The sequence below is a fragment of the Lathamus discolor genome, chromosome 2, assembly GCF_037157495.1.
Source record: "Lathamus discolor isolate bLatDis1 chromosome 2, bLatDis1.hap1, whole genome shotgun sequence".
Taxonomy (NCBI): Eukaryota; Metazoa; Chordata; class Aves; order Psittaciformes; family Psittacidae; genus Lathamus; species Lathamus discolor.
In genome coordinates this window covers 87,536,499-87,562,161 of record NC_088885.1, presented here as the reverse complement: position 1 = coordinate 87,562,161, position 25,663 = coordinate 87,536,499, and the positions used below count along the sequence as shown (strand labels likewise).

Here is a 25,663-nt window from a genome sequence, read left to right as displayed (position 1 = left end):
GTCCTGCTCATTTGCGCTCTTTCCAACCCCTCTTTAGTGCCAGCTTTGATCACAAAGTAAACTCATTCAAAACGAACTGCTGAAAACTATTACTTTTCTTCCAAGTACAGTTTTCTGCTGAATTAACAAGTTAAATTGGCTCACTGATCAGTATCAGGGATTGTGCAAGGGAACAGGGAAAAGGAGTAGCAGGATTATGGACAGCTGGACCTCTCCTCCTTTTCTCTGGCAGTAAGTTGTTACATCACCCAAGATGTACCATACGACTATTGTATAACTGTCTTGTATTTATGATTCCCTGATAGTATTTGTCAATATGCATGTACAACCCTTCTCTCTGCTGTTCTGCAGTCGGGTAAGGGCTGTATCGAAGAGAGTTGTGATTCCTGGACCACTGGAGGCTCTGGGGGTACCGTGGGGAGTACTTGATCCATATGCATGCTGAAGCTGCTCAAAGAAAAGGCCAAATGACTGGATCAGAGAGAGAACAAGTGTTAACATCATTCTGGACAGCTAAACTGATCTTTAGACCAGGGGAGAAACACGGCATATTGGTATTTGATCCAACAGTCACATGCACTTCATCCAGGCACCACTGCACATCAAAACCACCCAGAGAGGGTGAGAGACATCCCTTGGAACAGGGTTGATCCCCCGCGATTCAAGCCCCAAAACCCCCTCAGTGCATCCAGTGGAAATGTACCACTTCACAGTGCTTTCCCGGCGCCAGGCAAACGGGAAGGAAAGCCCCCGCCTCACTCACACACTGTGTGCTGCTCCTGCCGCTCCTGGGCCTCCCGCCTCCTCCCAGAGGTCAGCCCTGCTCAGCACCCCAGGCCATTCAGCCCCTTTAGAAGCAGGTCTGTCTATCCCCGCTGCTCATCTCGGTTACTCCTCAGAATTTTCCCTCTCATGTCTGCGGGCACAGGGGTACACCTCTCCAAAGAGCCAGCACTCAGCTCCACAAGCGCTGCCTGCGAAAAACCACGACTAAGAAACGGCTACTACCGGCGGCTGCCCCCCACACACCCCCGCCAGCCGCGGCCACCCCGCGCAGGCGCAACTGGACACCGACCCTCGTCCTCCTACCCCAAGGCTTCCTAACCTTTGCGACGCCTGCCTGGCGCGCATGCGCAAGGGGCGAGAGGGCGGTAGCCGGAGGAGGCCTTCCCGACGTCCTTCCCCCTCCCTGTTGCCGCCGCTCTCGCGTCGGGCACGGCGCATGTGCGGTTGCCAGGGCGGCCGTCTCCAGTGAAGGTTTAAAATCCGCGGCGCATGCGCAGTGCTGGTTCTGGCCCTGGTGAGGGGGACGCCACATTGGACCGGCGAGGGGAGCGCTCCGGGCAGGGTACAGTTTGCGCCGCCTTCGCTCCTCCTCAGCCGCTCTCGCTCGGCCCGGCTCTGCCCTCCTCCCCCCCGCGACACATGCCGCTGCTCCCGGGGCGCGTCTAGCGCCGCTGCCGGGCCCGGCGCGCCGAGGCGAGAGAGTGCGCGGCAGGCGGTGAGCGGGCGGCGGCGCGGCGCTCTGGCCGGGCCGTGAGGGTCGGCGGCGGACGGGCGTGGATGGATCCCCGCGTGGCCTGGATCCAGCCCGAGCAGAAAGGCCCCGCGAATGCGCTGTGGATGCAGATCTGGGAGACCTCGCAGGGCGTGGGGGGCCGGGGCGGCGCCAGCTTCCCGCACTACCTCTGCCTTAACTCCCCGGCGCTGGACTCGGCCGCCGCCGCCTCTCCGCCCCGTGGCCACAGCTGCGTGCGGCTCGGCGCGCCCGGCGGCGGTGCCTGCTGCTCCTCTTCCTCGCCTCCTTCGCCTTCGCCTTCTCCGCCGGCGCTGCTAACCGGACTGGTTCCCCCTGCCACCGGCGGCCCCGCGGCGGTCAACGGCGGCGACGGAGGGCGGCGGCTGCAGAAGTCCCCTTCCGTGTCTTCCTCGTCCTCCTGCTCGTCGGTGGAGTCCGGCACCGACAGCCCCGGCTTCTCTTCTTCGGGGTCGTGCAGCGGCGGTGGAGGCGGCGGCTCCTCCTCTTCCTCCAGTGGCCCCCGGGCGGCGGCGGTGGCTCCTCCCGGGCTGCTGGGCAGCGGGGCCGGACCCGGGGAGTTTTTTAACTTCCACGAGAACAAAGTGAACGGGCACCCCCAGCCCCCACACCTGGCGCGCAGCCCCCACCCGCCGCCGCCGGCTTCTCCCCAGCAGCACCAGTACCACCCGGGCCGTAGGAAACGAGAAAATAAAGCCAGCACCTATGGGATGAATTACTTGCTGTCCGGCAGCCGAGGCGTCGCCGTCAACAACTCCCCACACCAGCAGCGGCAGCCGCCTCAGCCGGCACTGCAGAGCCCGGGCACACCCTGGAAGACTAGGAAATACAGCCCCGGCGTGCAGGGGTGAGCAGCCGGGGCCCCTGGGCCTGCTGCAGTCCCAGAGGAATGGGGGTCCTCGGCAGCTTCTCCTACAGCCTTTCCGGGCATGGGGATGTGTGGGTTGGGGGTCATGCAAACTCCTCAGGAACCAGCTGTGGCATCAAGCTTTATGATAGGGGATGGTGGATCACAAAAACGTGTTCTTTCATAAATGACCTTAGTCTGTGCTGGCTGGGTGGCTCTTGGCCAAAGCAGTGATGCAGGCAGGGCCTGGGAACCTGCACATTTGAGGGGTTAGGCCTTGCCTTGTAGTAGGTTGAGAGGTGAAGTTGTCAGGCCACTGTCAAAGGGCACCTTCAATAATTAAAGCAAAAATAGGTGGGGGATGCCTGTCAAAGCTCGTGAGGTCAGTTCATCATGTAAGAGGAAAGTGGAAGGCTTCAGTTCAGAGGAGCTCAAAGAAAAGCTTTTCACAAATTTTTAAATGCCTCTCCGTAGGCTGTAGTAGACTGGTTACTTTGGGGAGTGTTAGGAACATCAGTTGAAAGGGGTGTGCCCAATTCTTGCTGAAATAAGTGTGAAAGTCAGTGTGGTGTTAGGACATTTTTGAGGGAAATGGAATAGGATTGAGCCAGCCCATATATGAGTTGAAATCTTGACTTTCTAAAGAGAACACATCTAAGAAACTCATCCTATTCTGTGGCCATAAGTTTCTCATATCAGTGGGTAGTTATTAAGGCTGAGTATTCAGTTTGGTTCAGTCAGTGTGTAGAAGGGACTAAACCTGAAAGAAGCACCTCTCAGGTGCTCTCTCAGATTTCTGTATTTCAGCTGTCAAATTTCACTCGGGGAAAAGGTTGTTCTCCTATGTTAAAGGTTCATGGAAAAAGTGCGTTGATTGACCAGAGCAGACTTTTGACGTCATTTCAAAAACAGTGTTTTGGAACTCCTGAAATCCAGGACCCTCGGATGCCCATGGAGTAGAGGCAGTGCATATTTGTAGAGTGATAAAGATAACAGGGTATGCTTTCAGAGCTGGAGAAATTAAATGGGAGATTTAACCTAAGGACAGTGTCTTCCCTTTCTGTTCTGGGTGGAACTGTCAGGCACCGAGTACATCAAAGTTAGCCAGAAGTATTAAAAGAGAGTTTTTTCAAGTTCTGTTGGGCTTTTTGGTGTTTTTTTTTTTTTTTTGGGTGGGTTTTCTTTTTTTCTCTCCAAACTGTAGCCATTCCTGAAAAGGACAAGACTACTGCGTTGTAATTCCAAACTGACACTGAAAATTAAAATTGCTTACAGGAGGTGTCATATGCTGGGAGCTTTGGGTCCTGTGCTAAGATGTATGTTTAAAGTTCCAGTAGTATCTTAAAAAATATTCTGAATGTATTTGTTTTATTTCCATAGAGATGCAGTAGAACACTGAGTTAACAATTTATCTGTGTAAGCCAGGTCAGTGTAACTGAGGTAGATCTTCAGGCAAGTGGATGAAGGAGTTGCCCCAGGTCACGCAGCAGGTCTGCGGCAGACCTGGGGATTGAATTTGGGCTCTGCAGGTTCTGTCCTCTAGCTGTAGGCAGCACCACCTATGCCAATGGCATATCCTTATCTTTGATTTGCTGCTTCCCCCTTCTTTTTTCCAGTTGGTTTTCCTTAATAAAGGTTATGTCACCTTTCAAGTGTATAGAGAATCCATAGACAAGAAAATCATTTAGCCAAGCTTCAGTTGCACTATTCAGTTCTGTTGCTGACAAATTCTTGGCTAAATATCTTTGAAGGTGGAAGCTGTGTTGCCTGATCTTCTGTCAAGGATCTGTATTCCTGCAGTGAGACCTGATGGTAGGAGTGGGACACTAGCAACTACAGCATCTGTGATTCCGTAGTTCCAGTTTCCTTAAGAGTATCAGGGAGCTAGTGCTGAAGGAGAGCATGGAAGCTGGAACCATGGACTTAATGTGAAGCAGTTTCTGCTTTAAACATCGAGTTCTGTTACCCAAGGTGAATCTTGAACAAGTGTGTATTCTAAAGCTTCTGTTTGGTGTTAAGAGTTGGTTTGTTTGTTTTTGTTTGGTTTTTTTTTTATTGTGAAGTGCTTGCATGATTGAAATAACAAAAATATCGTTACTGGTGGGAGTGGCTGTCTGCCTTCTGCAGTAATTCTTGACTACTGGTGAATTTAACTTAATTTTCCCGAAGCCAGGTTTGTGTATTACTTCGCTGTTCAAATAAAAATGCACTGAAAAGACAGAGGTAGCAACAGATCCCCACAGAAGTTTCTCTTGGATCCTTTATGTTTCTGATTCATTGCCTGGTGTTGCTTGGAACTGTCAGCCCAGTCACTTCCATAACTGTGATGGTCTGTTGACAAAGCACCTTCAGCGATGTTTAACTGGGGTATGCAGCTGTCAAAGTCTTCATTTGCAGTCTGCTTTGGACATAGATTCTAGTTAGAGGGACTTGATTATAGATGCTCTTATGCTCCTGTGCATGGATGTTAGAGCTTACTCTGCTATGAATGTTGTTTTCTACATTTTTTTTTTTGTCTAATGTTTTTCTACAGCAAGCTGAAATGTCTGACTGACATGCAGTAGCTCACAGTGTTACTGTATTGTCTTCTGGTAACAGACTAAGAAGGGTTATCTCTGTTTGCCCTCTCCCAGGCTGCAGTAGTACTTTTGATGAAATGCCTGCATGCTTTGAAATAGTACTGTGCTCTCTCCGCTTTCTTGTTCAGAGCTGGAGATGGTCTGTAGCAGTGCAAGTCATCACTGGTTTTTCAAACACATTCAGTGGCATTCTGGTGGTAGGTGTGGTGATTTTTAGGAATGCTTTGTGTTGTAACGGTCCTGCTTTGCTGTTGTTTATGTACTGCATTCGTTTTTTCCAGTGCACTTTTATCCACTGCTTCTACCACCTTCTGACAGCAGCATGCCAATCTTTGTGTTGTAAAGGAAATTCTCCCTCTCATAACACTCAAGTGTGAATAGTCATGTTTGATTAATTATATCCTAAAGCATAGCTTTAGGATGCCCGAGGTTGACCTGTGTATCTCTTTCCAGATTTCTGGAAGTAAGGGGTGAGGAGAATGAAACCATATTTTTGACCAGCAGGCCGAAGGAGGTGATCCTGCCCCTCTACACTGCTCTCGTGAGACCTCACGTGGAGTATTGTGTGCAGTTCTGGTGTCCTCAACATAAAAAGGACATGGAACTGTTGGAACAAGTCCAGAGGAGGGCCACAAGCATGATCAGGGGACTGGAGCACTTCCTGTATGAAGACAGGCTGAGAAAGTTGGGGCTGTTCAGCCTGGAGAAGACTGTCTGGAGACCTCATAGCAGCCTTCCAGTATCTGAAGGGGCCTATAAGGATGCTGGGGAGGGACTGTTCATTAGGGACTGTAGTGATAGGACAAGGGGTAACGGGTTCAAACTTAAACAGGGGAAGTTTAGACTGGATGTAAGGAAGAAGTTCTTTACTGTTAGGGTGGTGAGGCAGTGGAATGGGTTGCCCAGGAACTTGTGAATTCTCCATCCCTGGCAGTGTTCAAGGCCAGGTTGGACGAAGCCTTGGGTGGGATGGTTTAGTGTGAGGTGTCCCTGCCCATGACAGGGGGTTTGGAAGCAGATGATCTCAAGGTCCTTTCCAACCCTAACTATTCTATGATTCTGTGATTCCACTGCTCTCTGATTCCAACAGAATGATTAAGATAGCAACAGTGTATGTTCTTAAATGTTTGGGTTTAGGTTAGGAGTACAGATGACAAAATGATTGGTTTCAGATGTGATGCAGATAAGTGTCCTTTAATATTATGAAGTTAGTTCAAAGTGTTGTGACTGATGTTCAGAACTACATGTGGTTTCTTGGTACTATAAAGTATCCTCTCGAGAGGGTTTAAACTACATCTAATATTCTTGGGGTTTGCCACTTTTGTTCTTCAAAGTAATACTTTTTGTTTCTGTAATGTAAATATTTTAAATATATGAGTAATTTAAGCATCCAGAAGCTTTAAAAGTGCTGAAATTTTATTTCAAAATGACAGTACCACCAAGCTATTCCAGTTTTTTTTTTTACTAAGGACTCTACTGCTAGGTTTGCATTGCTTGGGTATACAGGTAATAAGGCACTTTTTCTTAAGATGTAGCTAATAGTTTATTAATAGTGTAAAATCTTACCTAATTATTCTGCTTCTTAATATGAATTTAACAAAGTAAAGAATTAAGGCATTTTTAACAATACAAGTCTGTTCTGCTTAATACTTTCAACTAAATATTCAGGTTAATTGTAGATGTTGAATGAGATTAGTGCTAAAATACCTGGCATATCTTCTTAGTATGTTGCAGTGCTGTGCAGAAACAACAGAACTGGCTTGTTGAGGCTTAGTGTGGACACCAGAAGTGTTATGATACATTGGTATGGTGCTCTGCCTGGGCTAATTAGCGTTGCATAGCATCTGATGACTTGCTGTATTCATCACTACCTGTTGTCTTTAACAGTCTCTTGATAATGACACAGAAGTTGTCTTGTAGAGCACAAGAGCACAAACACCTCCACATCTGATTAGGCTGAAGAAGGATTCAAGCCAGCATTGTCTGGTGACCATAGCAGATACCTGGGAAGAATTCTTATAAGCAAGGTAAGCTTACAATGATGCTTCCCCGGACAACTTGCTTCAGTGTTCTTCAGTGTTGAGTTTGCAGCTGAAGCGCACTGTCTACCAAGAGTGATGTCAAGAGATTCATTCCTGTAACTATTCAGATGTGGTGGTGTTACTATATTAGTCTATTGTAAGTTTTGTTTATTCCTTCACCTTATGCTGAAGTGTTTCTTAACTTCAGTTGTACTGGTCTTTTTTGCTTTTATGGTACATTGCTGAACTTTGGTGACCAAGATAAATTTAATTACTGGCTTTCTTACAATGCACTAAAAATGTATTGCATTCAGGACCTTCCATAGCTCTAGGTGTATGTTTCTCAACCCTTGCTGCTTATTATGCTGCTGTCAGAGATGGGCAATGCACATTAATGCGTAGGGATGCCATGTTGTCAGCCCCTTTTGCAAATTCTGTTGTACTTTGGCTGAGCTGAAAAAATGCAGGCTTTGGAAACTGTGTAGCCTTTACTGTCTGCATTGGCATGTCTAGCACATGTGAAGGCTTTAATGGATTTGCAAGGGTGGTATCTAACTCTTCCCTGTACTTACAGTGCTCTAATACCGTCTGATAAAGAGTCAACACAGTGGGTTACGCTTCATGCACACCACTGTGAAATTGTTAGTGTCTGTTATCTGTGATGTTAGGTGGATACCTGTAGTGAAGGTCTTAACGTGAGGCAAGCAGTGCTGGCAATGTACACTCAATTCTTATTTCATCTGGCTTTAGCATTGGGGCAGAACTAGGCAGTGTATACTGTTAGCATGCAAGGAGGAGGGTGGGAGTGGTTGCCTGTTAGTTGAAGTAGGTTCCTGGACAGGGGCTTGAGAGAGTGTCAGGATGTGGTTGAGTGATTTGTTTTTCATGGCTAAAGTTTGGTACACAGCAGAGTTTGCTGGTAGCTGCTGGATGAATTGTTGAAAGAACAGAACACCTCTTTTTTTTTTTTTTTTGTGGTCAACTAAGTTGAGTGGTGTAGGTAGAGATCAAAGATTCCTCACAAAGTGGATACCTAGCATATCATTAGAGACTGATGCTTTCAGTAATGGGATGAAAGGAATATTTTGGCAGCAGTAGGCTTGAGAGAACGCAGTACTAGAGGTCAGAAAGGCTGAGCTACAGTAGTAAAACATTGAGAAGGCTTTGCATGACAGGTGCTCACATCTGTGTGTAAAGGAGAGTGGGAGATGTTTGGAGCAGTTTAATCCTGACATCAGCTTCATGGTGCTTTTCACAGTTGTTGGGCTATGGCAGTAGAGATGATTGGTACTAGGAACATAAACGGTTGTACTGGGTGAGACTGTTAGAGGCCAATGCCAGATGTTGGGAGAGGAATATATTAGCATGAGCCTATGGTGATATTTGCTAGAATAAGATCTCAGTTTTAAATGATCCATGGTTCTCTGGCTACCTGGGCTACAAGGTGGTGCATTGTTCAGCTTGCTATGGTTTTTATGTATGAATTTGTCTTGTCTCATCTTGAGCTGGTGTGAGCTTCTGGGATCAGCAGTGTCCTGTGCAAGGTGTTCCTCAGTTAAACTATGCATTATGTAAAGATCCATTTTTTTTTTTCCGTCCTAAGGCTGTTACTAAGGTTGTAGTTGCTGCCAGCCACAGGTCTGAGGCAGTCCATGAGCGCCCTTTGCAGCTGACTTGAAAGAGAGAAGGAAAAAGGTTGAATTGCCTGACACTTGTCTGTTTTCCAGTCTATTTAATAATTCTTTTTATTGAAGCTGTTTCATGCCTCTAGATGTTTATCACCTCTGTATGCTTTTCTGTTCTGTTGTATATTTGGGACTTAGATGAATCAGACCTGTGTGTGATAGTGTCACAGTATTGCTACATCTTGGGCTATCTTGTTCTCGCTTGTACTTTGTTTCCTGATCATTAACATGGGATTTGCCTGTTTTCTTTGGCTACCAAGTGTTGAACTGGCCTTTTAACAGGATTCTTATTTCAAGATCTTGTTTCTCAGTGTTTAGAGCTGGTGCAGAGCCTGTCATTGCATCTTTGTAAAGACAGAATTTTCTCATATGCCTCTTGTGCTTATACGTATCCTGTCTCAAACTCTGCCTGGTACTTCATTGTGCAGTCTGTATTTTAATGTCCATTTGCAGTTCTTGAGCTGGCTTATTCTAGGTAACTTTCCAGTCTCAGGCTTTTCTGCTTTACTCTTTGTACCCTTGCCAGATGACTTACGAGGATGTTGACTAGCATAGGGTACTTTGGGGCTTCACTAGTGACCTTCCTTTAAGACTGAAACTAAGAGTTCTAGCTGCTTGTTTCTGTTTAAAACACTTCTTTAAAGATCTAAATGAAAGTCTTCCCTCTATTCCCATGTAAGCTTATTTTCTTCTTAGGCCTTCATAAGGACATGTGGGACCATTATCAAATGCTGTTTGGAAATCCAAGTGGATAACAGGATTTCCTTTGTGGTTCACTGATTCTTGGAAATAATTCCAAAGGTTTTCTTTCAGATACTACTTCCATTTACAAAACCTGTGTTGACATCTTGATATAGTCATAACTATTCAAGTGTTGCATTGATTCTACTTTAGACTAGTTTGACTATTATGGATGTCTAATGCTTTTTAATAATAATAAAAAAAAAGATTACTGCTTCACATTCTTCTGATACAAATGTGGTATCGAGTGGTGCTTTTGGTGAATCCCAAATTATTAGGAATAGATTTTGCTGTCAAGTGCTTCCTACTAAAAACTGGGTTTGGGACAGATTTTCCCAGTATAGTTACAGGATCAGGGAAACCTCTCTGGTATTAAAAGAAAAAAAAAATGAATACATACCCCGCCAGCATCTCTATTTAACGTTCTCTGTTCTGATCATGTAATTCACTTAGCAGGTTTTTGGGCTTCTGAGCTATTTTATCCTTTCTCAAGCATAGCTTTGCATCTTGTTAAGTTGTTCCTCATAATCCTTTTTGATAGCCTTAATCTTCCAATCCTCTTTTCCTGCTTTGTACATGACTTTTGGGGTTTCTGAAGACATCTTCTGATGGAATCTTGTAACAAGGTAGTAGTAGATCTTTTTCCCTGAAATCTGATGAGTGATGCACACTACTGTTAAACAACCAGTGTCCTATTTTTAATAGTCTCTGAAACACCTTGTTCTTTTGGTTGAGATTCTTAAATCAAGAAGCTTCCTCTTTTATATGTCGAAATGAAGCAGTACTTAAATCCAGAAAAGGCCTTTCTAGCTATTGTTATCTTGCAGAGATACTGACTTTAATGTCCAGGGTTTGCTGCTTGTGGTCCTTCGATGAATGCATTTTGAATTAGACTTTGCTGCTCGAGATTATGCCAAGAGCTGCTGCTCCTCTTAAAGGTTTCAGTGGCTAACCTCATGTAACATATACTTCATCTACATGGGCATAATGAGTCTCTCATCACTATTATTTTTGTGCTGTTGCAACCTTTCTGACTTGTCTGGGATGTTAATCGCTTGCTATATTTGGGCTTTTGGAAAAGAATGGTATTGAGATAGGAATTTCAGTGTTTAGCCGTTCTATTTATTGGCATAGCAAGCTTGCTGATTCAGTTCCAAGATTTAACATATGGTATGTTCCTTCACCGATGCAACAGAATAATTGTGGTGTTTTCTTGGTGGTATGGTAAAGTCCAGCAGCTTAAGTCAGGAGTAATGTACAGCTGTTCAGCAGCTTACATAGTGGATCTATTTTGCCATGTATTAACTTGGAGATATAGATCAATTTCTTTTCTAGATATTTAAAATGCATTTTTTTCTAAGTACATTCGGCCATTAATAAGGTACTTGGTTGAGTTTTACTGGATTGACGTACTTAACAAAATTAGTTTTCTTTTTCTCTTCCAGAACACAAATTCTGTTACTCAGGTCTGCAAATTTGTAGTGTACATCAGTCCAGCAAGCTTTGTTTCTTGAGTATGCGAACTGTCAAAAGTGCTTCTAAGAGGTAAAATTTAATTGGAAAGGGAATCTACAATTAGGACTGGTTCTGACTTACAGGAGTGTGGGGTAAAGAGAAAGCTTAGAGAGGAAATAACAGAAGTATGATCTTTTGTGGAAAAGGTACGATATATTGTGAACTACTCAGTTTGTAGTTGAGAACAAAAGTACTTTTTTCTTCCATTCTCTCTTTAGTAGTTGACTTGCAAAATAGCCTTCATTCTTGTTTGAGTTTAGTATTTAGGGTAGCTACCTGTAAAACATTTCACAGCTCTGGTTCATAAGTTCTGTTTTCTTTTACTCTCTCTGTCTTTGAGTTTGCTACCTTCCATACAATTACACTGGGGGAAAAAAAAAAGATAGTTGTTTTCTGATTGATGTAGTAACATGAGACTGATTTGGTATGGCACTGCAGTCTGTGAATGTAGTACTATGTTTTCATAGCTTTTCTTATCTGTAAGCCTAGAACATTGCATAAGGTGTAGCGTACTATTACCTGAGTGTTACTGGTGGTGAGGCGGACTGGTATAAAAAAGTAAAGGCACCTGATGGGTGCTGTGAGTAGGGTGGGAGGAGAAGAATTGCAAGTTCATCTCCTTGGACATAGTTCTTTTTTTTGCTGTTTTTGCAGATGTCTTAGATCTTGGATTATACTGGAAAAAGTCTGTATCTCAGAATGTACTATATTAAATCACATATATATTCCCCTTGATTTCACTAGACTGTTCCTGAGTTTGACTGTAACACTGATTTCTATTATCAAATGCATTTAATTGTTGTAGTGTAAGATTTCACCTGCATTTCCTGGATAATGCATTTGAGCTTTGCAGGGGTGTAAGTGAAAGTATAGTTCAACAGATTTCTGAAATACGCACAGTGTCTGCTGGGCCATTTACCATTCAAGTCTTGAGACAGCAAAGTCCTCATGCACATTTCAGAGTTTATGCTTCATTGAAAGAACATGTGGTGTTATTTGCAACCTTTATTTCATCAAAGCTTCTGTTGAAAATCTGTCTATGTCTCCCTGTTTCTTTGCCTCCCTGTTTCTTTACCCCACCCACATGCTTCAATTCTGGCATCTCTTCTTTCCTTTTATAAGGATTCTTGGCTGATGTGTTGGACTTTTCAGTTAGAAACATATTCTTTATATTATTATTTGCTTTTTATTTTAATCGTGTTCTTTACTTACTAGAATAAGTATGTTTTTAAAAAGAATCAGTTGTTCCATATAAATGATGCAGTCATGCTTCTATATGTTCCTTCAGAATAAATTAATGTACTTAGTAGTGTAGATGTGATTGAGAAAAGAAACAGGATGCTAGCTTAAAAGACGAAAATTTCTACAGCTTTTCATTCACCTAGTTTATGCCATTTGATAATTTCATTTCACTCTATTTAAGTTAGCTCTTGAAGTAACAAGTCAATGTTATACATAGTAGTAGTTACAGATCCACTAAGTGGTGAGAGTAGATGATCATGTTTCCTAGGAATGTGTCTTTAAGGAAAGGCATTACAAAAATCTGAGAATGTCTCCTGAATATTATTTTAACCTGAAGACTGAAAGTGTGTCTGCCTTTCCTAAAACAATAAAGGGGATGAATTTTTTGGTAAACAGAGAGTGTCAATTCTCTTGCTTAGTTCAGCCTGTAAGCAGCAGATGTTTGCTGTGCTTAGTGGTAATAGTATTAAGTGAACAACAGGTTCCTTCAGGCTGTTAAAATTGGCAAGCTGAATAATGTAGCAAATACTAGTAGCCTCTCTTTTGCATCTCTGTGTTCTAAACTTTTCTACCTTGTATTAAAAGGACAGTTGTATCTCCAAGTGTTTCTGTAAGTATAGTGAAACTGCGGTGTGGAAAATGCCATTAAAATGCCTGTTTTTTGCTAGGAAAGTAGTATAATAGGCATAAAATATGATAGAAGACAGGTAGGTGCTGGGATGCTGTTGGCAGCCCAAATTCTTGAACAAGTCGGAAGGAGGCTGAGAAAATTGACCTGTGCTGTATGTTGAAACAAGTTATATTTTTTTTTAAAGAAAGAGTTTAAGGTGTTACTTACATCTGCATGTACATCATGTGCTGCAAATTGAAATTCTTTTCCTAATGATTAGTCAAACTCCAAAGAAGTAGCAAGTGCTTGTGAAGATCGTAGAGGCTATGTGGGCAAAATACTTAACTAAAAACTGTTCCTGTATTGGCTGGGTGAATATCATGTAGTGATCTGGGTTTTTTTCAGACAGCAAATTATTATTCCTTCAGTTAGTAGAGAAGTTACTCTGAGGTTAGTTCTGAGCAGTATACAGCACCTTGTTTTATGTATATCAGACCTGCCTTTTTTGTGACTGTGCTTCAGTAACCTTGTCTCAGCAAAGGTGTTTATGAAAATGTAAACTACAGTAACATTAAATTTTAAAAAAGCATCTCAGGTTTGAGAAGGTTCTTCAGGAGGAAGCCTAAAGAATGAAGTGCTTGAAGAGGATGTATTAAGATGGTCATGTTGTCATATGCTGACTGTGGGGATAGCATTGATTCTTACCCAGAAGGACATGGTCCAGGAAGATGATACTCTGAGATGAAGAAGCTGTTGAATTAGAAAAACTAGAGAAAGCAAGCAAAATTGAAGTCTGTTAAGAGAGAGGATTTGAGAACAGGTTTGCAAAGTGTGTTAAAACCTGAAAACCTTTCACATTGAAAGCAAGAAACTTGCAAGTCTCTAGGGCTCATACAAAGACAGGAACGGGCACCCAGGAGAAGTCAGATCATGTAGTAAAAACTAAGTGAACTAATTGCATTGTTTTTGTCAGAGGAGGGCTTGAGACTTCTCTCTAGAACTTTCTTTGACTCCAGGGAACTGTCTTTTTAAATTTCAGTAAGGAGTGTTTTAAGTTCATCAGCGGAAAGAAAGCTGTTGTACAGCTCTGTATGGTGGCATATGCTGAAGAATTCCAGGTGAATTTAACTGTGAAGCCAGAGTGTATGGTTTGAATTTTAAATGAGTTTTGATTATCTAGCTTTTGTGCCATTGTCCCTGCAAACTGAAACATTAAATGAAGTGCTGCCTTGCCAGTGCAAGGTACGAAATATGAAGTTGACTTGTTAAGAAGTAGATCAGGGAAGGAAACACAGACTAGTTGGTGGGTGGGCTTTTTCTGAGTCTTTCATAACATGATTGAGAATTACAGCAGTGTTAATCATCTGAACAGAAGCTTAGTGGGGCATGGCAGTGAGAGTGCTTGTGTGCTTGCTGTATTTCTGACCTTGCTGACACACTAGGGGCTGCTTTTGAAAGACTACTGTGTGTATGGTAGAGGCTGCAGTGCATAGGGAAACTGAGATCCCCTCTATCTCTTCCTTCCCTAATATGGGGTGGCTATTTAAATGCATTTATTTTCAGGAATGTCTGTATCTCCTGGAGTGCTTGGATGGGGTTGATACCATAACAAAACAGAACTTCCTTTCATGCATAAACATGAATGGGCTAGTGCATGCTTTGATAAAGGTGTTTGTGTCTCACAGGTCTAATTTTCTTGAAAGACTCATTGTTAATCTTTATTCGTGTGGTCAGTCTGATAACATGGAACTGTTGGATTTTATTTTTTTTTTTTTCAGAAGAATGTGGGTTTTTTGAAGACTTTGTACAAATTGAAGAGTCACAGGTTTGCTGGGCTTATGGGTTAACTGCTTAGAAGTAACCAAAGGAAAGAATAGAATACTTACTTTATAATAGGGGAGTGTTACCAGTGGAATTTGTCAAGAGTCTGTTGCTTGATATATTCATAAATACCTGGAGGGAAGAAATGAAAGAGAAAAGGATAGAAAGAATAATAGAAAGCTGGAGCTGACTGCAGACACAGTGGGAGTTTGTTGTTCATTAGGTTATAAAATTGCTGGGAAGATTAAATTTAGTAAATATGGAATCATGAATCTGAAGAAAAGTAATTCAGACAGAATATACCCAGTGGGTGGGCTTTATGTTGGTGGCTATTGTTCAGAAAACACCTTGAAGCTCTTTGATAATGGTTTCTTTCAAAGAGCCAGCTGCATGCACAGATATCCTCAAATAGTCATTAGTAGCAATCTTTGCAAAGATATGGACAGTGAACTGAAAACAAGTGGACTGAATGGTGTAATGCTGTATTGACTCTGTGCATTTCTGGCCACCTGTCAGAGAACATGGTGCAACAGAAAAGCTGAAGAAGGTCAGCAATGATCAGACTTCAGACTTTCTCCTGTGTATGGAGAGGGAAACAGATGAGGATTGCTAGCTTGAAAAAGAGCTGGTGGATAGAGACAAGTGGATATGAATAGGGAGCCTGGGAAGTATTATGCTTGGAGGTGAACTGCCAGTAATAATGTTCCTTCCCCAAAGAAAAAGAGTGTCAGATAAAATCATTAACCAGCAGCAGTTAAAAATAAAGTACTTCTTAATTCTGATGTGTATTTAAATTGTCATAGAATGCCATGAATTACAAAAGCATAAATGGTCTAAAAAGACCTGGAAAAATCAATGGAAGATGAGTTCTTTGAGCTAATATACATTACGGGTGGGATCCACCTCGAAAACATGCCACGTGAAATTGCTGGAGGTTTGGAAGGATTGCTGTAAGGGAGTTGGATAACTGCTTCATCTTTTCTTGCTTTCACCTACTGCTAATTTTTATAAGCAGGACAATGGCCCCATTGTTGTTGGGTGCATTCAGGTATTCCCTTCACTGGCCTTTTCATCTTGGAAAGGGAAAAAAACCCAAAGCATACTTCTTAGAAACAAAAAATTGGAGAACCTTGATTTGTATTTTCTGTCTTCCTCTGAAGATTTGAAATCAAATAGATTATCAACAAATTGACATGTTTAGTTAAAAGTTCTCTTGTGGATCCAGCCCCAGTTTAACGTAAGAGAAAGGGCAAACAGTAATTTCAGGTATATATGCTTTTAAGAAGTATCATTGTGCTTTGTTGCTAAAATCTATTTGTGTATGTAAAGGAATCCTAACACTTAAAAATTGGACACCTGATCTGTTGGAGACTATCTGTTGCAGTGAGAATTCTCTAGTAAAATGAGTTGCAAAAATTTCAGGGGAAGAGTTAGGAGTTCTACTAGGGATGTATAAAATTTTCCATTGAAAGGCCAAGCGTGTTAACTAAGGATTGACCTGATATTTTTTATTTTAGGACAGTATTTGTATTTCACTGCAATATTGAATTTATATGTTTCTTGATTATTTGGCATGGCTTGATGCTTTTTCATTGAAAACAAACATGATATTCACCTGAAAATTCAAATTGATCTTTCAGATTTGCCAGCGAGTGTTCTAAGGTACAAGGAGATGGAAATAAGTGGACTTAACAGGTGTATAAGAATCCGGTATCAGAACTCCTCATGTAACACTGGTATTAATATACTTTCCACTTGAGGATGCATTTAATACTCCTACACTTTGGATAGATCAGTTGGAAGGTTACTTCCTATATAAGTGAATTACTAACAAAGGACTTGAGTGGTCAAAGGAATCTTGAAGTGGGTGTTTTCACATCAAGGAACACTCAAATGTCCTCCTTTTATCACTCTCTACAAAAACTCAGTGCAAATTGCCTGTTTGCAAGTCTGTGTAAACTTACGTACACAGAAGTAATAACCCCTGAAAATAAACCCACTTAAAGATTTTAATGGTTCTTGTGCTGCTTCACATTTGGATCACTGTATAGTTTTTAAGACTATGCTTTGGTTTTCTTTTTTTTTTTTCTTTTTTTTTAAAAAGGAAGTAATCTTTGGGAATCAGAAATTGAACGTGACCTTCACTGTTGAGCCAGTAAGAAGGTCACTAAATATCTACTAGTGTTTGCATTGTGTGGCTTTTGACATCTTTGGTATTTAGGTAAAGTGATGAGGGCTAGTGTGCAGGTATTGCTTAGGTTTCTGTGAGGTGCTGCCATAAAAATCAAGTATGAATATACCTGTCCCAAATCTCAGATCCCAAACCCTCCAATTACCTATGTGAATGCCACATCACTTAGGCTTTTATCTTTCTTGAAAGTACTGCTTGTTTTGGTTAAATGATGATGTTAAATAATGCCTATGGCTTGTTTTTGTTGCAGTTTACTGTAATAGCTAACTTGTCATTATAATTGATACTTTCTTCTTTAGACTACACGAAGAAATAATTGACTTCTATGACTTCATGTCCCCTCGTCCTGAAGAAGCAGCTATGAGAAGAGAAGTGGTGAAAAGGATAGAAACTGTCATCAAAGATCTTTGGCCTACAGCTGATGTGAGTGTAATTTAAGTGTTGTTTCGCTTCTCTGGTAAATTATAGAGCTCTGTTCACTTAACCTTGCTATTATCTTTCTGTGGTTTAGAATTGAACAGATAAGACTTCAAACTTAAGGCAATTGACTTAATATCATGGCTCTTGCAGTACTTTGCAGCTCATTTTAAAAAATGGAGGAAATTTAAAACTTAGATTTAAGGTTAATGAAGGCTACTGATAATTTTATTTTTCATTTTGAGCACCACGGATGTGAAGAACTTTCCACTTTAAGAAGTGCATTTCTTAAAGTAAAAGCTTACTAAATTGATTGCCACTATATAACTTGATTTTTAATATTAAAGTGAGACTGCCTATCTATGTATCTGTTTCTGCAAGGAGTCCTGGCTCTGGATATTTGTAAATATAAATACTTTACAAGAGAATGGTTAAAACACACAGATTTTGGTGGGGTTTTTTTTTTTTTTGTACTCTTCACAAATTTGACATTCAGTAAATTACTTTAACCCTGCTTTAGTGTGAGCTTGACTTCCTGAGCTATATTGCAGCTGAAGTTGCTGTGCTTTCAAGCCCTTTATTGCCAAAACAGTAAATTTCACCCAGACAAAAAATACATGGAAGTAGTGTGAAGTGTATCTCTAACATCACCTTTCTGATTACCAGATAGTAATGTTATGAAGCGGCAGAAACGTTTCAGACCATTGTGTTTTTTTTGTGAGGGCTGCATCTTTATCTGTGATTTTTCGTTAGTGATAACATTTTTCTGGATTTGGGGAACAGAGATAAACACTTACATGGGCTAGTGTTGCCCAACCTTCTAATTGGTAATTTCAGAGAAGTGAACTTGTATATTGTGCTCTGTTGTAGCAGAGGAAGAAGAATGTCTTGATTCTCCCTATTAGAAGCATACCAAAGCATTTGATGTGGGCCGTGAATGTCTCTTCAGCATGCTTTCTTTTCCACACACAGACACTTGACACAATTTCATAACTATCCTTGCAGTAAAATCTGCAGTATTCATGTTTATCTGAATTGTATGTTTTAGGTGCACTTGCTGTTTTTAAACCTAAAAATTTGGAAAAAAAATTTTTCTGTTAAACTCTTCTAATTTCAGTAAAGCTGTCCTATGAGGAAAGAAGGAAGTGGGGAGGAAGGAAATTTGTAACAGCCTATACTTATATCAAACTGGAAATAAATAGCAAAAAGGAGTTGTTTCAGAAGATTGTGCTCTGCTGCTAGCAGGATTGGTAGTCATTTCATGTTAAAAAGTAATCCTCTAAAGTTGCATCTATAAGAGAAAGCGTATTTCTGCAGGTTTCACACAGTATGTAGTAAATTTAAGTTCAATAACTTTTTGCTGGGCTATATCCTTAACGAGTCCGGAAGAATCTTTGTCTTGTGAAAGTGAAATGAAGTGAGCATTCATAATTATAAGTTATTTCACTGGTGTGGGTTTTTTTTTTTTTCAGGTCCAGATATTTGGCAGCTTTAGTACAGGGCTTTATCTTCCAACCAGGTAAGTAATACTTTATATAAAGATTGTCTTTTAGAATAATGGTAAATTTCAAAGGGGAATTCAGACTGGAATGTGTAGACCTGTCAAACTTCCAGTAAATTTTTTAGCTAATGTCCCATGTTACAAGGGGAAGAGTTTTCTAACATAGATTTAAGTATTTGCTATATCATTGTACTTCTCTAGATACTTACTGACTCTTTGGTGAATTACCTTTACTTCCTTGTGTCTGGGATTAGTCTTTGTTTTCAAAATACAGTGAAATCAGATGTTCGGTGTTTCCTATGTAAAGATTGTGTTTTGTTAAATAAGGTGAATTACTGACTGTCACCACAGAGTTACTTTGCAAAGTTAAGAGTCATCACAGCTGTTTTCCCATATTTTTGAGAATAAAATGTCTAAAATGTCTTAATTCAGTATTTTGTATCAAATAATGGTTCAGTTGGTCGATGTATAGCTGTGTCTTAAAGACTATGTTGTCTTCATATCAATTAAAATTTTGCTTAGGAAAGCACTGGGTATTTCACTTTTATGAATAGCAATCACTAAAAATTGTTTGGATTATTAATGTGCCCATCAACATTGGCATGAAGGATGGGATTGGGCTGTGGAAGTCAAGAGGGGAAGGAGGAGAGAAGATAAAAGGAAAAGGAGGATAAAGAACTCGGCAGAGAACTGGAAGCAAGAAACTAGAATACTGCTTTGGGTCTTAAAGCACATTAGGCCATTTCTTTAGCATTCCTAAAAGCAGCTTATTGGGAATCTAGATTAAAAATTGCAAAATGGTCACCCTAGAGTACTTGTAAGACATAGAGTCCCCCCCTTTTTTTTTATTATTATTATGTTTTAGACTTAATGGATCTCATGTTGTATTCTTTTTGTCTAGTGATATCGATCTAGTTGTTTTTGGGAAATGGGAACGGCCACCTTTACAGCTGTTGGAGCAAGCACTAAGAAAACACAATGTGGCTGAGCCGTATTCCATTAAAGTACTTGATAAAGCTACGGTAAGTGATAGTCTTTGGAATACTGAACTGAAGAGTTTTTAGACCCCTTAAGATGTTGATGATAAATAGTGTTTTTAATTCATGAAGCAAATTATAGTGTCTTAAGCACAATATTTTGCTCTTTTAGTAGAATTTGTGCTTAACAATAGTGTGCAGTGGTACTGTATTTGCTGGAAGGCCATACCTCTGCAGTTGCTGTGAAATGGTGCTGTGCTTCTTTCAGGTTTTGTTGGGTTGGTTTTTCTGGGTTTTTTTGGGTTTTTTTTTTTTGTTTCCATTTCAGATTTAAAAATGCAAGAAGCTTGATTTAAAATAGATGTTATCAGCTGATGTTTAGGCTATGACTGAAGATAATTCTGTAGCATAACTGCACTCAAGGTGGTGGTGGTGTGAGACTGAGACTGAACTACAGTACTGGTAGCTCCATAATAATTCATTGCTGCAAAAAGAGGAAATATTGCTATTCCTGCTTTGCTTCTATCCGGTTTGGCTTTGGTTTGACTCTGCAGTGAACCAGTGCAGCTTGATTAAACCAACAGACAGTGCTTTATTTTTGTCTGCTAGGATAGTCTTCTATCAGTTTAGCAAGTGAATGGTGCAGTGCTGGGTCAGATGAATGCAGTTTCCACAGGTTATGAGTGTAGAATGCCTCCTACAGTGAGTCATTAAATTAAATAAATTTAGTTGTCTCACAAAACACTGACATTGCAGCTATGGAGACAGATATGTAATAATTATGGGGAAGTACATGAGTGATGAGAGAAGTTAATGTGAACCTACATGCCTGTGTTTTTAATCACCTCACTAAAAAGCATTTGCTTTTCAGTTATGTTAGGATTATTATCTTTTTCTCAAAACCATATTTTCTTAGCTTGATTGTTGTATTCATTTGGACTGATAGTGTCCTTGTGTCTTAAGTGAATAAGCTGGAGAATAGCACCAGTGTTGCATTTCTGGGTATTCATAAAACCTTATTTTAATCTTTTCAGGTACCAATAATAAAACTTACTGACCAGGAGACAGAAGTGAAAGTTGACATCAGTTTTAATGTAGAAACTGGTGTGAAGGCAGCTCGATTTATCAAGGAATACATGAAGGTATCAGCTGTGTAATGAATGTTGTACTGCTTGCCAAAGATGTGCTAGATGCTCAGCTAAACTTTCTCGATACGGCTTAGATAGACTTTTGAAAGTTGAGTACTGAAGGCTATAATCATTAACACTAATTTAACATGGATATTTTAATTCATTTTCTGCTGGTGTCTATTCAGTGTTGCCTTTGAGTGCTAGGTGTTTGTGTGGATAAACCTATACACTGAAGGGACTTACACAGTCATGCCTAGATCTGCAGATAGGGACTAAACTTTGCAAGTCTGAAATCTTGTTTACCTTGAATTTATGATGCTTGATTATTCTTCTGTCGTTACATACTTAAAATCAATTTGTCTGCAGTTACCCACACTAAAAGCAAGTTTACTTTTCATGCTCTGCAGTAAAAGTATGGTTTAGATAGAAAGCTGTGACTATAATGGGTGACACTGGCATTCAAAGAAGGATATGAAAGTCTTCCTGTTTGGGGGTGGGTATAAATTTGATAAGTAAGCTGTTTGATCAAATAAGAGTTGAAATCTAGCTTTCTGTTTTTAGACTAAATAAAGGCACGTTTCAGTTCTTCCCGTGGAAACACTTTATAGCACACCACTGAATAACATTTTTGTATTGGAAGATGAATCTTACTGTGTTGAGATTGTGTAGTTTGTTCTTTGTTTCAGAAAGTTGACACTGTCATTGATAAGACTTACTTTGCTTTGCAGAAATATTCTTTGCTGCCTTACTTGATTTTAGTATTAAAACAGTTCCTCCTTCAGAGGGACTTGAATGAAGTTTTTACGGGTGGAATTAGCTCTTACAGCCTAATTTTAATGGCAATTAGTTTCCTGCAGGTAAGTCTGTTCCTTGTTTGTGTACTTTAAAATATTTTTGTGTATGTACTTATGTCCTGTTATGGTGCTGATTCTTTAGACTCCCCTAGCAATGCACAGCTTTACTGTTACGGTTCTAGGTATTTGTTCATTTGCAGCTCCTATGGACTGCTTCTCAAACCTCTGAGAACATCTGTTAACTGTGTGTGAAGAGAAGTGAACTGAAGCAGCAGCAGGAGCCTTGCAGAAAAGTACAGAGGCTGTGCATTACGTTTTATATTAGCACCTGTGATTTGGATTATGCTGCTCTCCTGGGCAACCTATTCTGGTGCCTGAATCATTACTGGCGTTTTATAACTCTGCCAGGATACGGTTTAAGTTGCTTCGTAGGCTGATTGTGTAGAGTAGTTGATTTCAGTGTTTATTAAAATTCTGAAATAAGTCAAGTTGTTTTTAATTATATGTTGGTTTGGTTTTGACATACTGACAAATATTGTAGGTAACTAATGAAATAGCTAATGAGATATAACATCTAGTATATTTTTGTGACAGTAAGATTTGTGTATGATGAGGTACAATGTTAGTATCTCTCATGCTGTGATAATGGAAAAACCTACATATTCGGCTGCTGTTAATGATTAATTGAAATATTATTATAATTTTTACTTACAATATATAATATGGGGAGGTTGAGGTAAAAATTGTATTTTGGTTAGGGTAAATAGAGCCCCACACTACTTTTGAAAACATTGATGATGGGTTTTCTGGGAAGAAGCAGGCATTACTCTGTTACTAATTAAGCTGTAATGTAGTTTGCAGTACTTTATTGCTTTTGGCTTAGGGAAAAGGATTTACTAAGCCTCAAAAAGCTGGAAGAGGAGGGAAAGAGTTCTTTGGCTTCCCGGTATTGCTGAAGTGCTGCCCCCTCTTGGTAGTTTAAGTACTTGAATTAGTGACTCAGTTCAGGCCTTGTGTAAAGCATTTATACTCAGCTGTTTAAATGAGAGCTTTTTATTGCACTGTGTTGTGGTCTGAAAAGCATTAATTTTTAATAATTAACAACTGCTCTGTCACAGCTGCATCCAAGAATTGATGCCAGAAGAGCTGATGAAAACCTTGGAATGCTTCTGATAGAATTTTTTGAACTCTATGGAAGGAATTTTAACTACTTGAAAACTGGTATTAGAATAAAAAATGGAGGTGCCTATATTGCCAAAGAAGAAATAATGAAAGTCATGACTAATGGATACAGACCATCCATGCTGTGTATTGAAGATCCTCTCCTGCCTGGTAAGATTGTACACTTCTTGCAATATTCTGGAGCTTTGGCTCAAATTGTGCTCTCTCAGCTTGTGTTAAAGTCCCTAAAGTGTGCCAGTGAGTTAAGAACCTGCACAGAGAAGACACTGTTGCTGATGTCGAGGTAAAGTTGTGAAGATGGGCTAAGGAAGGACCTGAAGTCTCCCAAGATTCATTGCCAGAGTAGATTGGATTGCATTCAAACAGTGCAGCTACATAATGCACTGGAGATTCAGAACTGTTGAGTGTATACTAAGATTCTCTAAGCAGTTCTGAGGGGTAGTGAAAGAAAGATGTTCAGGAAATCCTAGAAGGGGGTTTGCTAGTAGGAACGACTTTGTTGTTTTTTATGAAAGAATGAGAATATAGGGTGTAGCTTTTTCTGCCCACAGTCTGTGGTGCCATACTTCAGATAAATTATAACATGTGGGAAAGAAATGCCCCAGATGAGGTAAGTGACCTGCAGTGTGGTGCAGTAAAGACTGCACTGAAACATGTGTGTATATCCATGAATGTGTGTAGCAAGGGACCAGCTTTTTCTTACGGTGTTGGTGTGGAGAGTGGATTGCATAACTGACTTCTGTGCTGCACAGGGACCTTCAGGGAATGCCAGTTACAGTTGCATGTACTTTTGAAAGTAACTTAATTTTTTTTCTTTAAGATCTGGTTTTCATTTGGTAATCTTCAAAGTAATCAAGATTAACTCTGGCTGAGCTCCTGAAAAAAAACATGTCCAATGTTATAGTACTCAGTTTGGATTCTATTTAGACTGTCACAAGTAACTGAAATTTCAAAACAGCTTTTTAACAAGTCAGTTTTCAGTTAATTTGGACTTCAGCATCAGTATTTCTAGAATGTAATTGGCACTCAAACTCCATACTGTCACATCTTGTGGGTAGACTGCTTATGTACAGCACTTTTAAAGCAAATACCATGGATCAGGAGCTGAAGTCTGGCACCTTTCTATAAATATTCAATAGGCTGAGTGCTCATAGTTCTGTAGAACAGGATTCAAGCTAAGGTATTCATTTGCCTAACCACATCTCTGATATGTTGATAGCCATGTGTTTGTGTCCATCATGACTCTTTCACTTGACCAGGCATGGGATAGCATTTGTAGAACTTTCATTGTGGTGTTGAGATTTCCTTCAGTAGCTTGCCAGCAGATCTATGTGAATAGCAGCATGGGCTGCATTTCTTTATAGTCAGAAACATTTACTTTCCTCCAGTTCTGTTCCTTCCTATCTGCTGAGGACTAAAAGAGAAGAAATTACATATGCTGCACAACGTTTTAATCACCGCTAATAGCGCTTTGGAATTTTTACTTCTCTTAGACTCTTCAGAGAAGAAAAAAAGTTATAAATCCAGTATGGTCTCTGAACTGATCCTAGCATAAATCTTGCAGAAGCAAAGAACTGTAGTTTAGAAGACATCTATCAATCAAAGAGCGGATAAGAGTTAAATTTTAGATGAGGTTATATGGGCTGAGATAATGTAATTTTTACAGGATAGAAAGTTTTGGCAAGGCAACGAAAACTGACAATAGTTTGATATTATTTGACCACTGTGCCCCATAGGGATATTTCCTGGCAGCTACCACAGAGCTTCAGAACTTCCCTTATGGAACTAAGAGGAAAATTACATAGAACGTATAGGATGGCTCTTTGAATCAGAGGAATACAGCCTCCTCAGGTCTAGACTTAATCGCATATTCCTACAGTATCTAGAAGTACCTGTCAAGTGTATGTAGATAATGTCTAGAATTCTGCTAATTAGTTTAGTTCTATTACTGCTTGTGTCCCAGTACAAAAGCTTTTTGTTGCTTCAGGTCTTTGCACAGGTGACAGGTAGTCATCTCTACTTGATTATCCTGTGGTCAGACCCACTCAGTGTCTAAGGGTCAGTGCCTACTGTGGAGGAGGTGGGAACAAGTATTTTTTTAAAGAGTGGACACAGATGTTTCTTAATTAAAGTGTGTGTAAGATTCTGTAAAATTTTTCCCTTCAAACCTTTTTGCACTGTATGCAAAAGTTTTAAATCTATTTTTTTGCTGTCCTTCTTTACCCTCATCACAGCTGCTTGGAAGAAGACTTTGAAAGATGACTCCTTAATCCAGGCATCAGCCAAAAAAAGTATAGGGTTGAAAATAAAAAAATCAATGTCTCAAGATTATCCAAGTAGTGTAAAATTCCCTCTGTGAGTGTATGTACTAGTTCAGCAGTAGGATGCTGAAAGATATAACTTGTAAGAATAGCTTTAGATATTCTTTTAGGGGACAGGATTAAGTTCAGTAGGATTAGTTCTTTAAGTTGGAGGAAATGCATTTTCTTTGTGTGAAAAGGTGATGTCTGGCTAACAGATAAATGATGTCATCAGAAGGATATGGTACTTCAATTCTACCTGCTCAGTACCTTCTGTTAGTTCCTAGATTTGGAAGGAGCAGGCATCAGTCTGTTGTGTTGTTGTTTTGGTCATAGTGGGGTTTTCTCAGATTCTCCTGGGTGCTGTAGAGTTTCCTCTGAAATTCTCAAAGACTAATTAGGGTGATTTGGGAACCAATATTTCAACAAAGATGTTGGGAGTCTACACTTAAAGTGGGAAGTGTGCTGAAACCCGGATTTGGGATGTCAGGCTAATCTAGTTTGTGATGCGTTTTTAAGTGGTGGTTTATACTTGATCTCTTGATCTTCATAGATAGCCTAACATTCTTCATC

At 40.5% G+C, this 25,663-nt stretch overlaps 1 protein-coding gene across 5 annotated transcripts in view; it reads left to right on the top strand.

Annotated features, from left to right (window-relative positions):
• Window positions 1-1,279: 1,279 nt before the first annotated feature.
• Window positions 1,280-25,663, top strand: part of TENT4A (terminal nucleotidyltransferase 4A) — a 58,535-nt gene continuing 34,151 nt past the window's right edge. For all 5 annotated transcript variants that reach the window (XM_065667670.1, XM_065667669.1, XM_065667668.1 and 2 more), the window contains exons 1-7: window positions 1,280-2,384; window positions 17,089-17,212; window positions 18,679-18,725; window positions 19,609-19,729; window positions 20,719-20,826; window positions 21,543-21,671; window positions 22,727-22,940. In XM_065667670.1, the coding sequence (XP_065523742.1) occupies window positions 1,564-2,384; window positions 17,089-17,212; window positions 18,679-18,725; window positions 19,609-19,729; window positions 20,719-20,826; window positions 21,543-21,671; window positions 22,727-22,940 (1,564 nt within the window). In that variant the 5' untranslated portion in view covers window positions 1,280-1,563. The remainder of the gene's footprint in view (window positions 2,385-17,088; window positions 17,213-18,678; window positions 18,726-19,608; window positions 19,730-20,718; window positions 20,827-21,542; window positions 21,672-22,726; window positions 22,941-25,663) is intronic.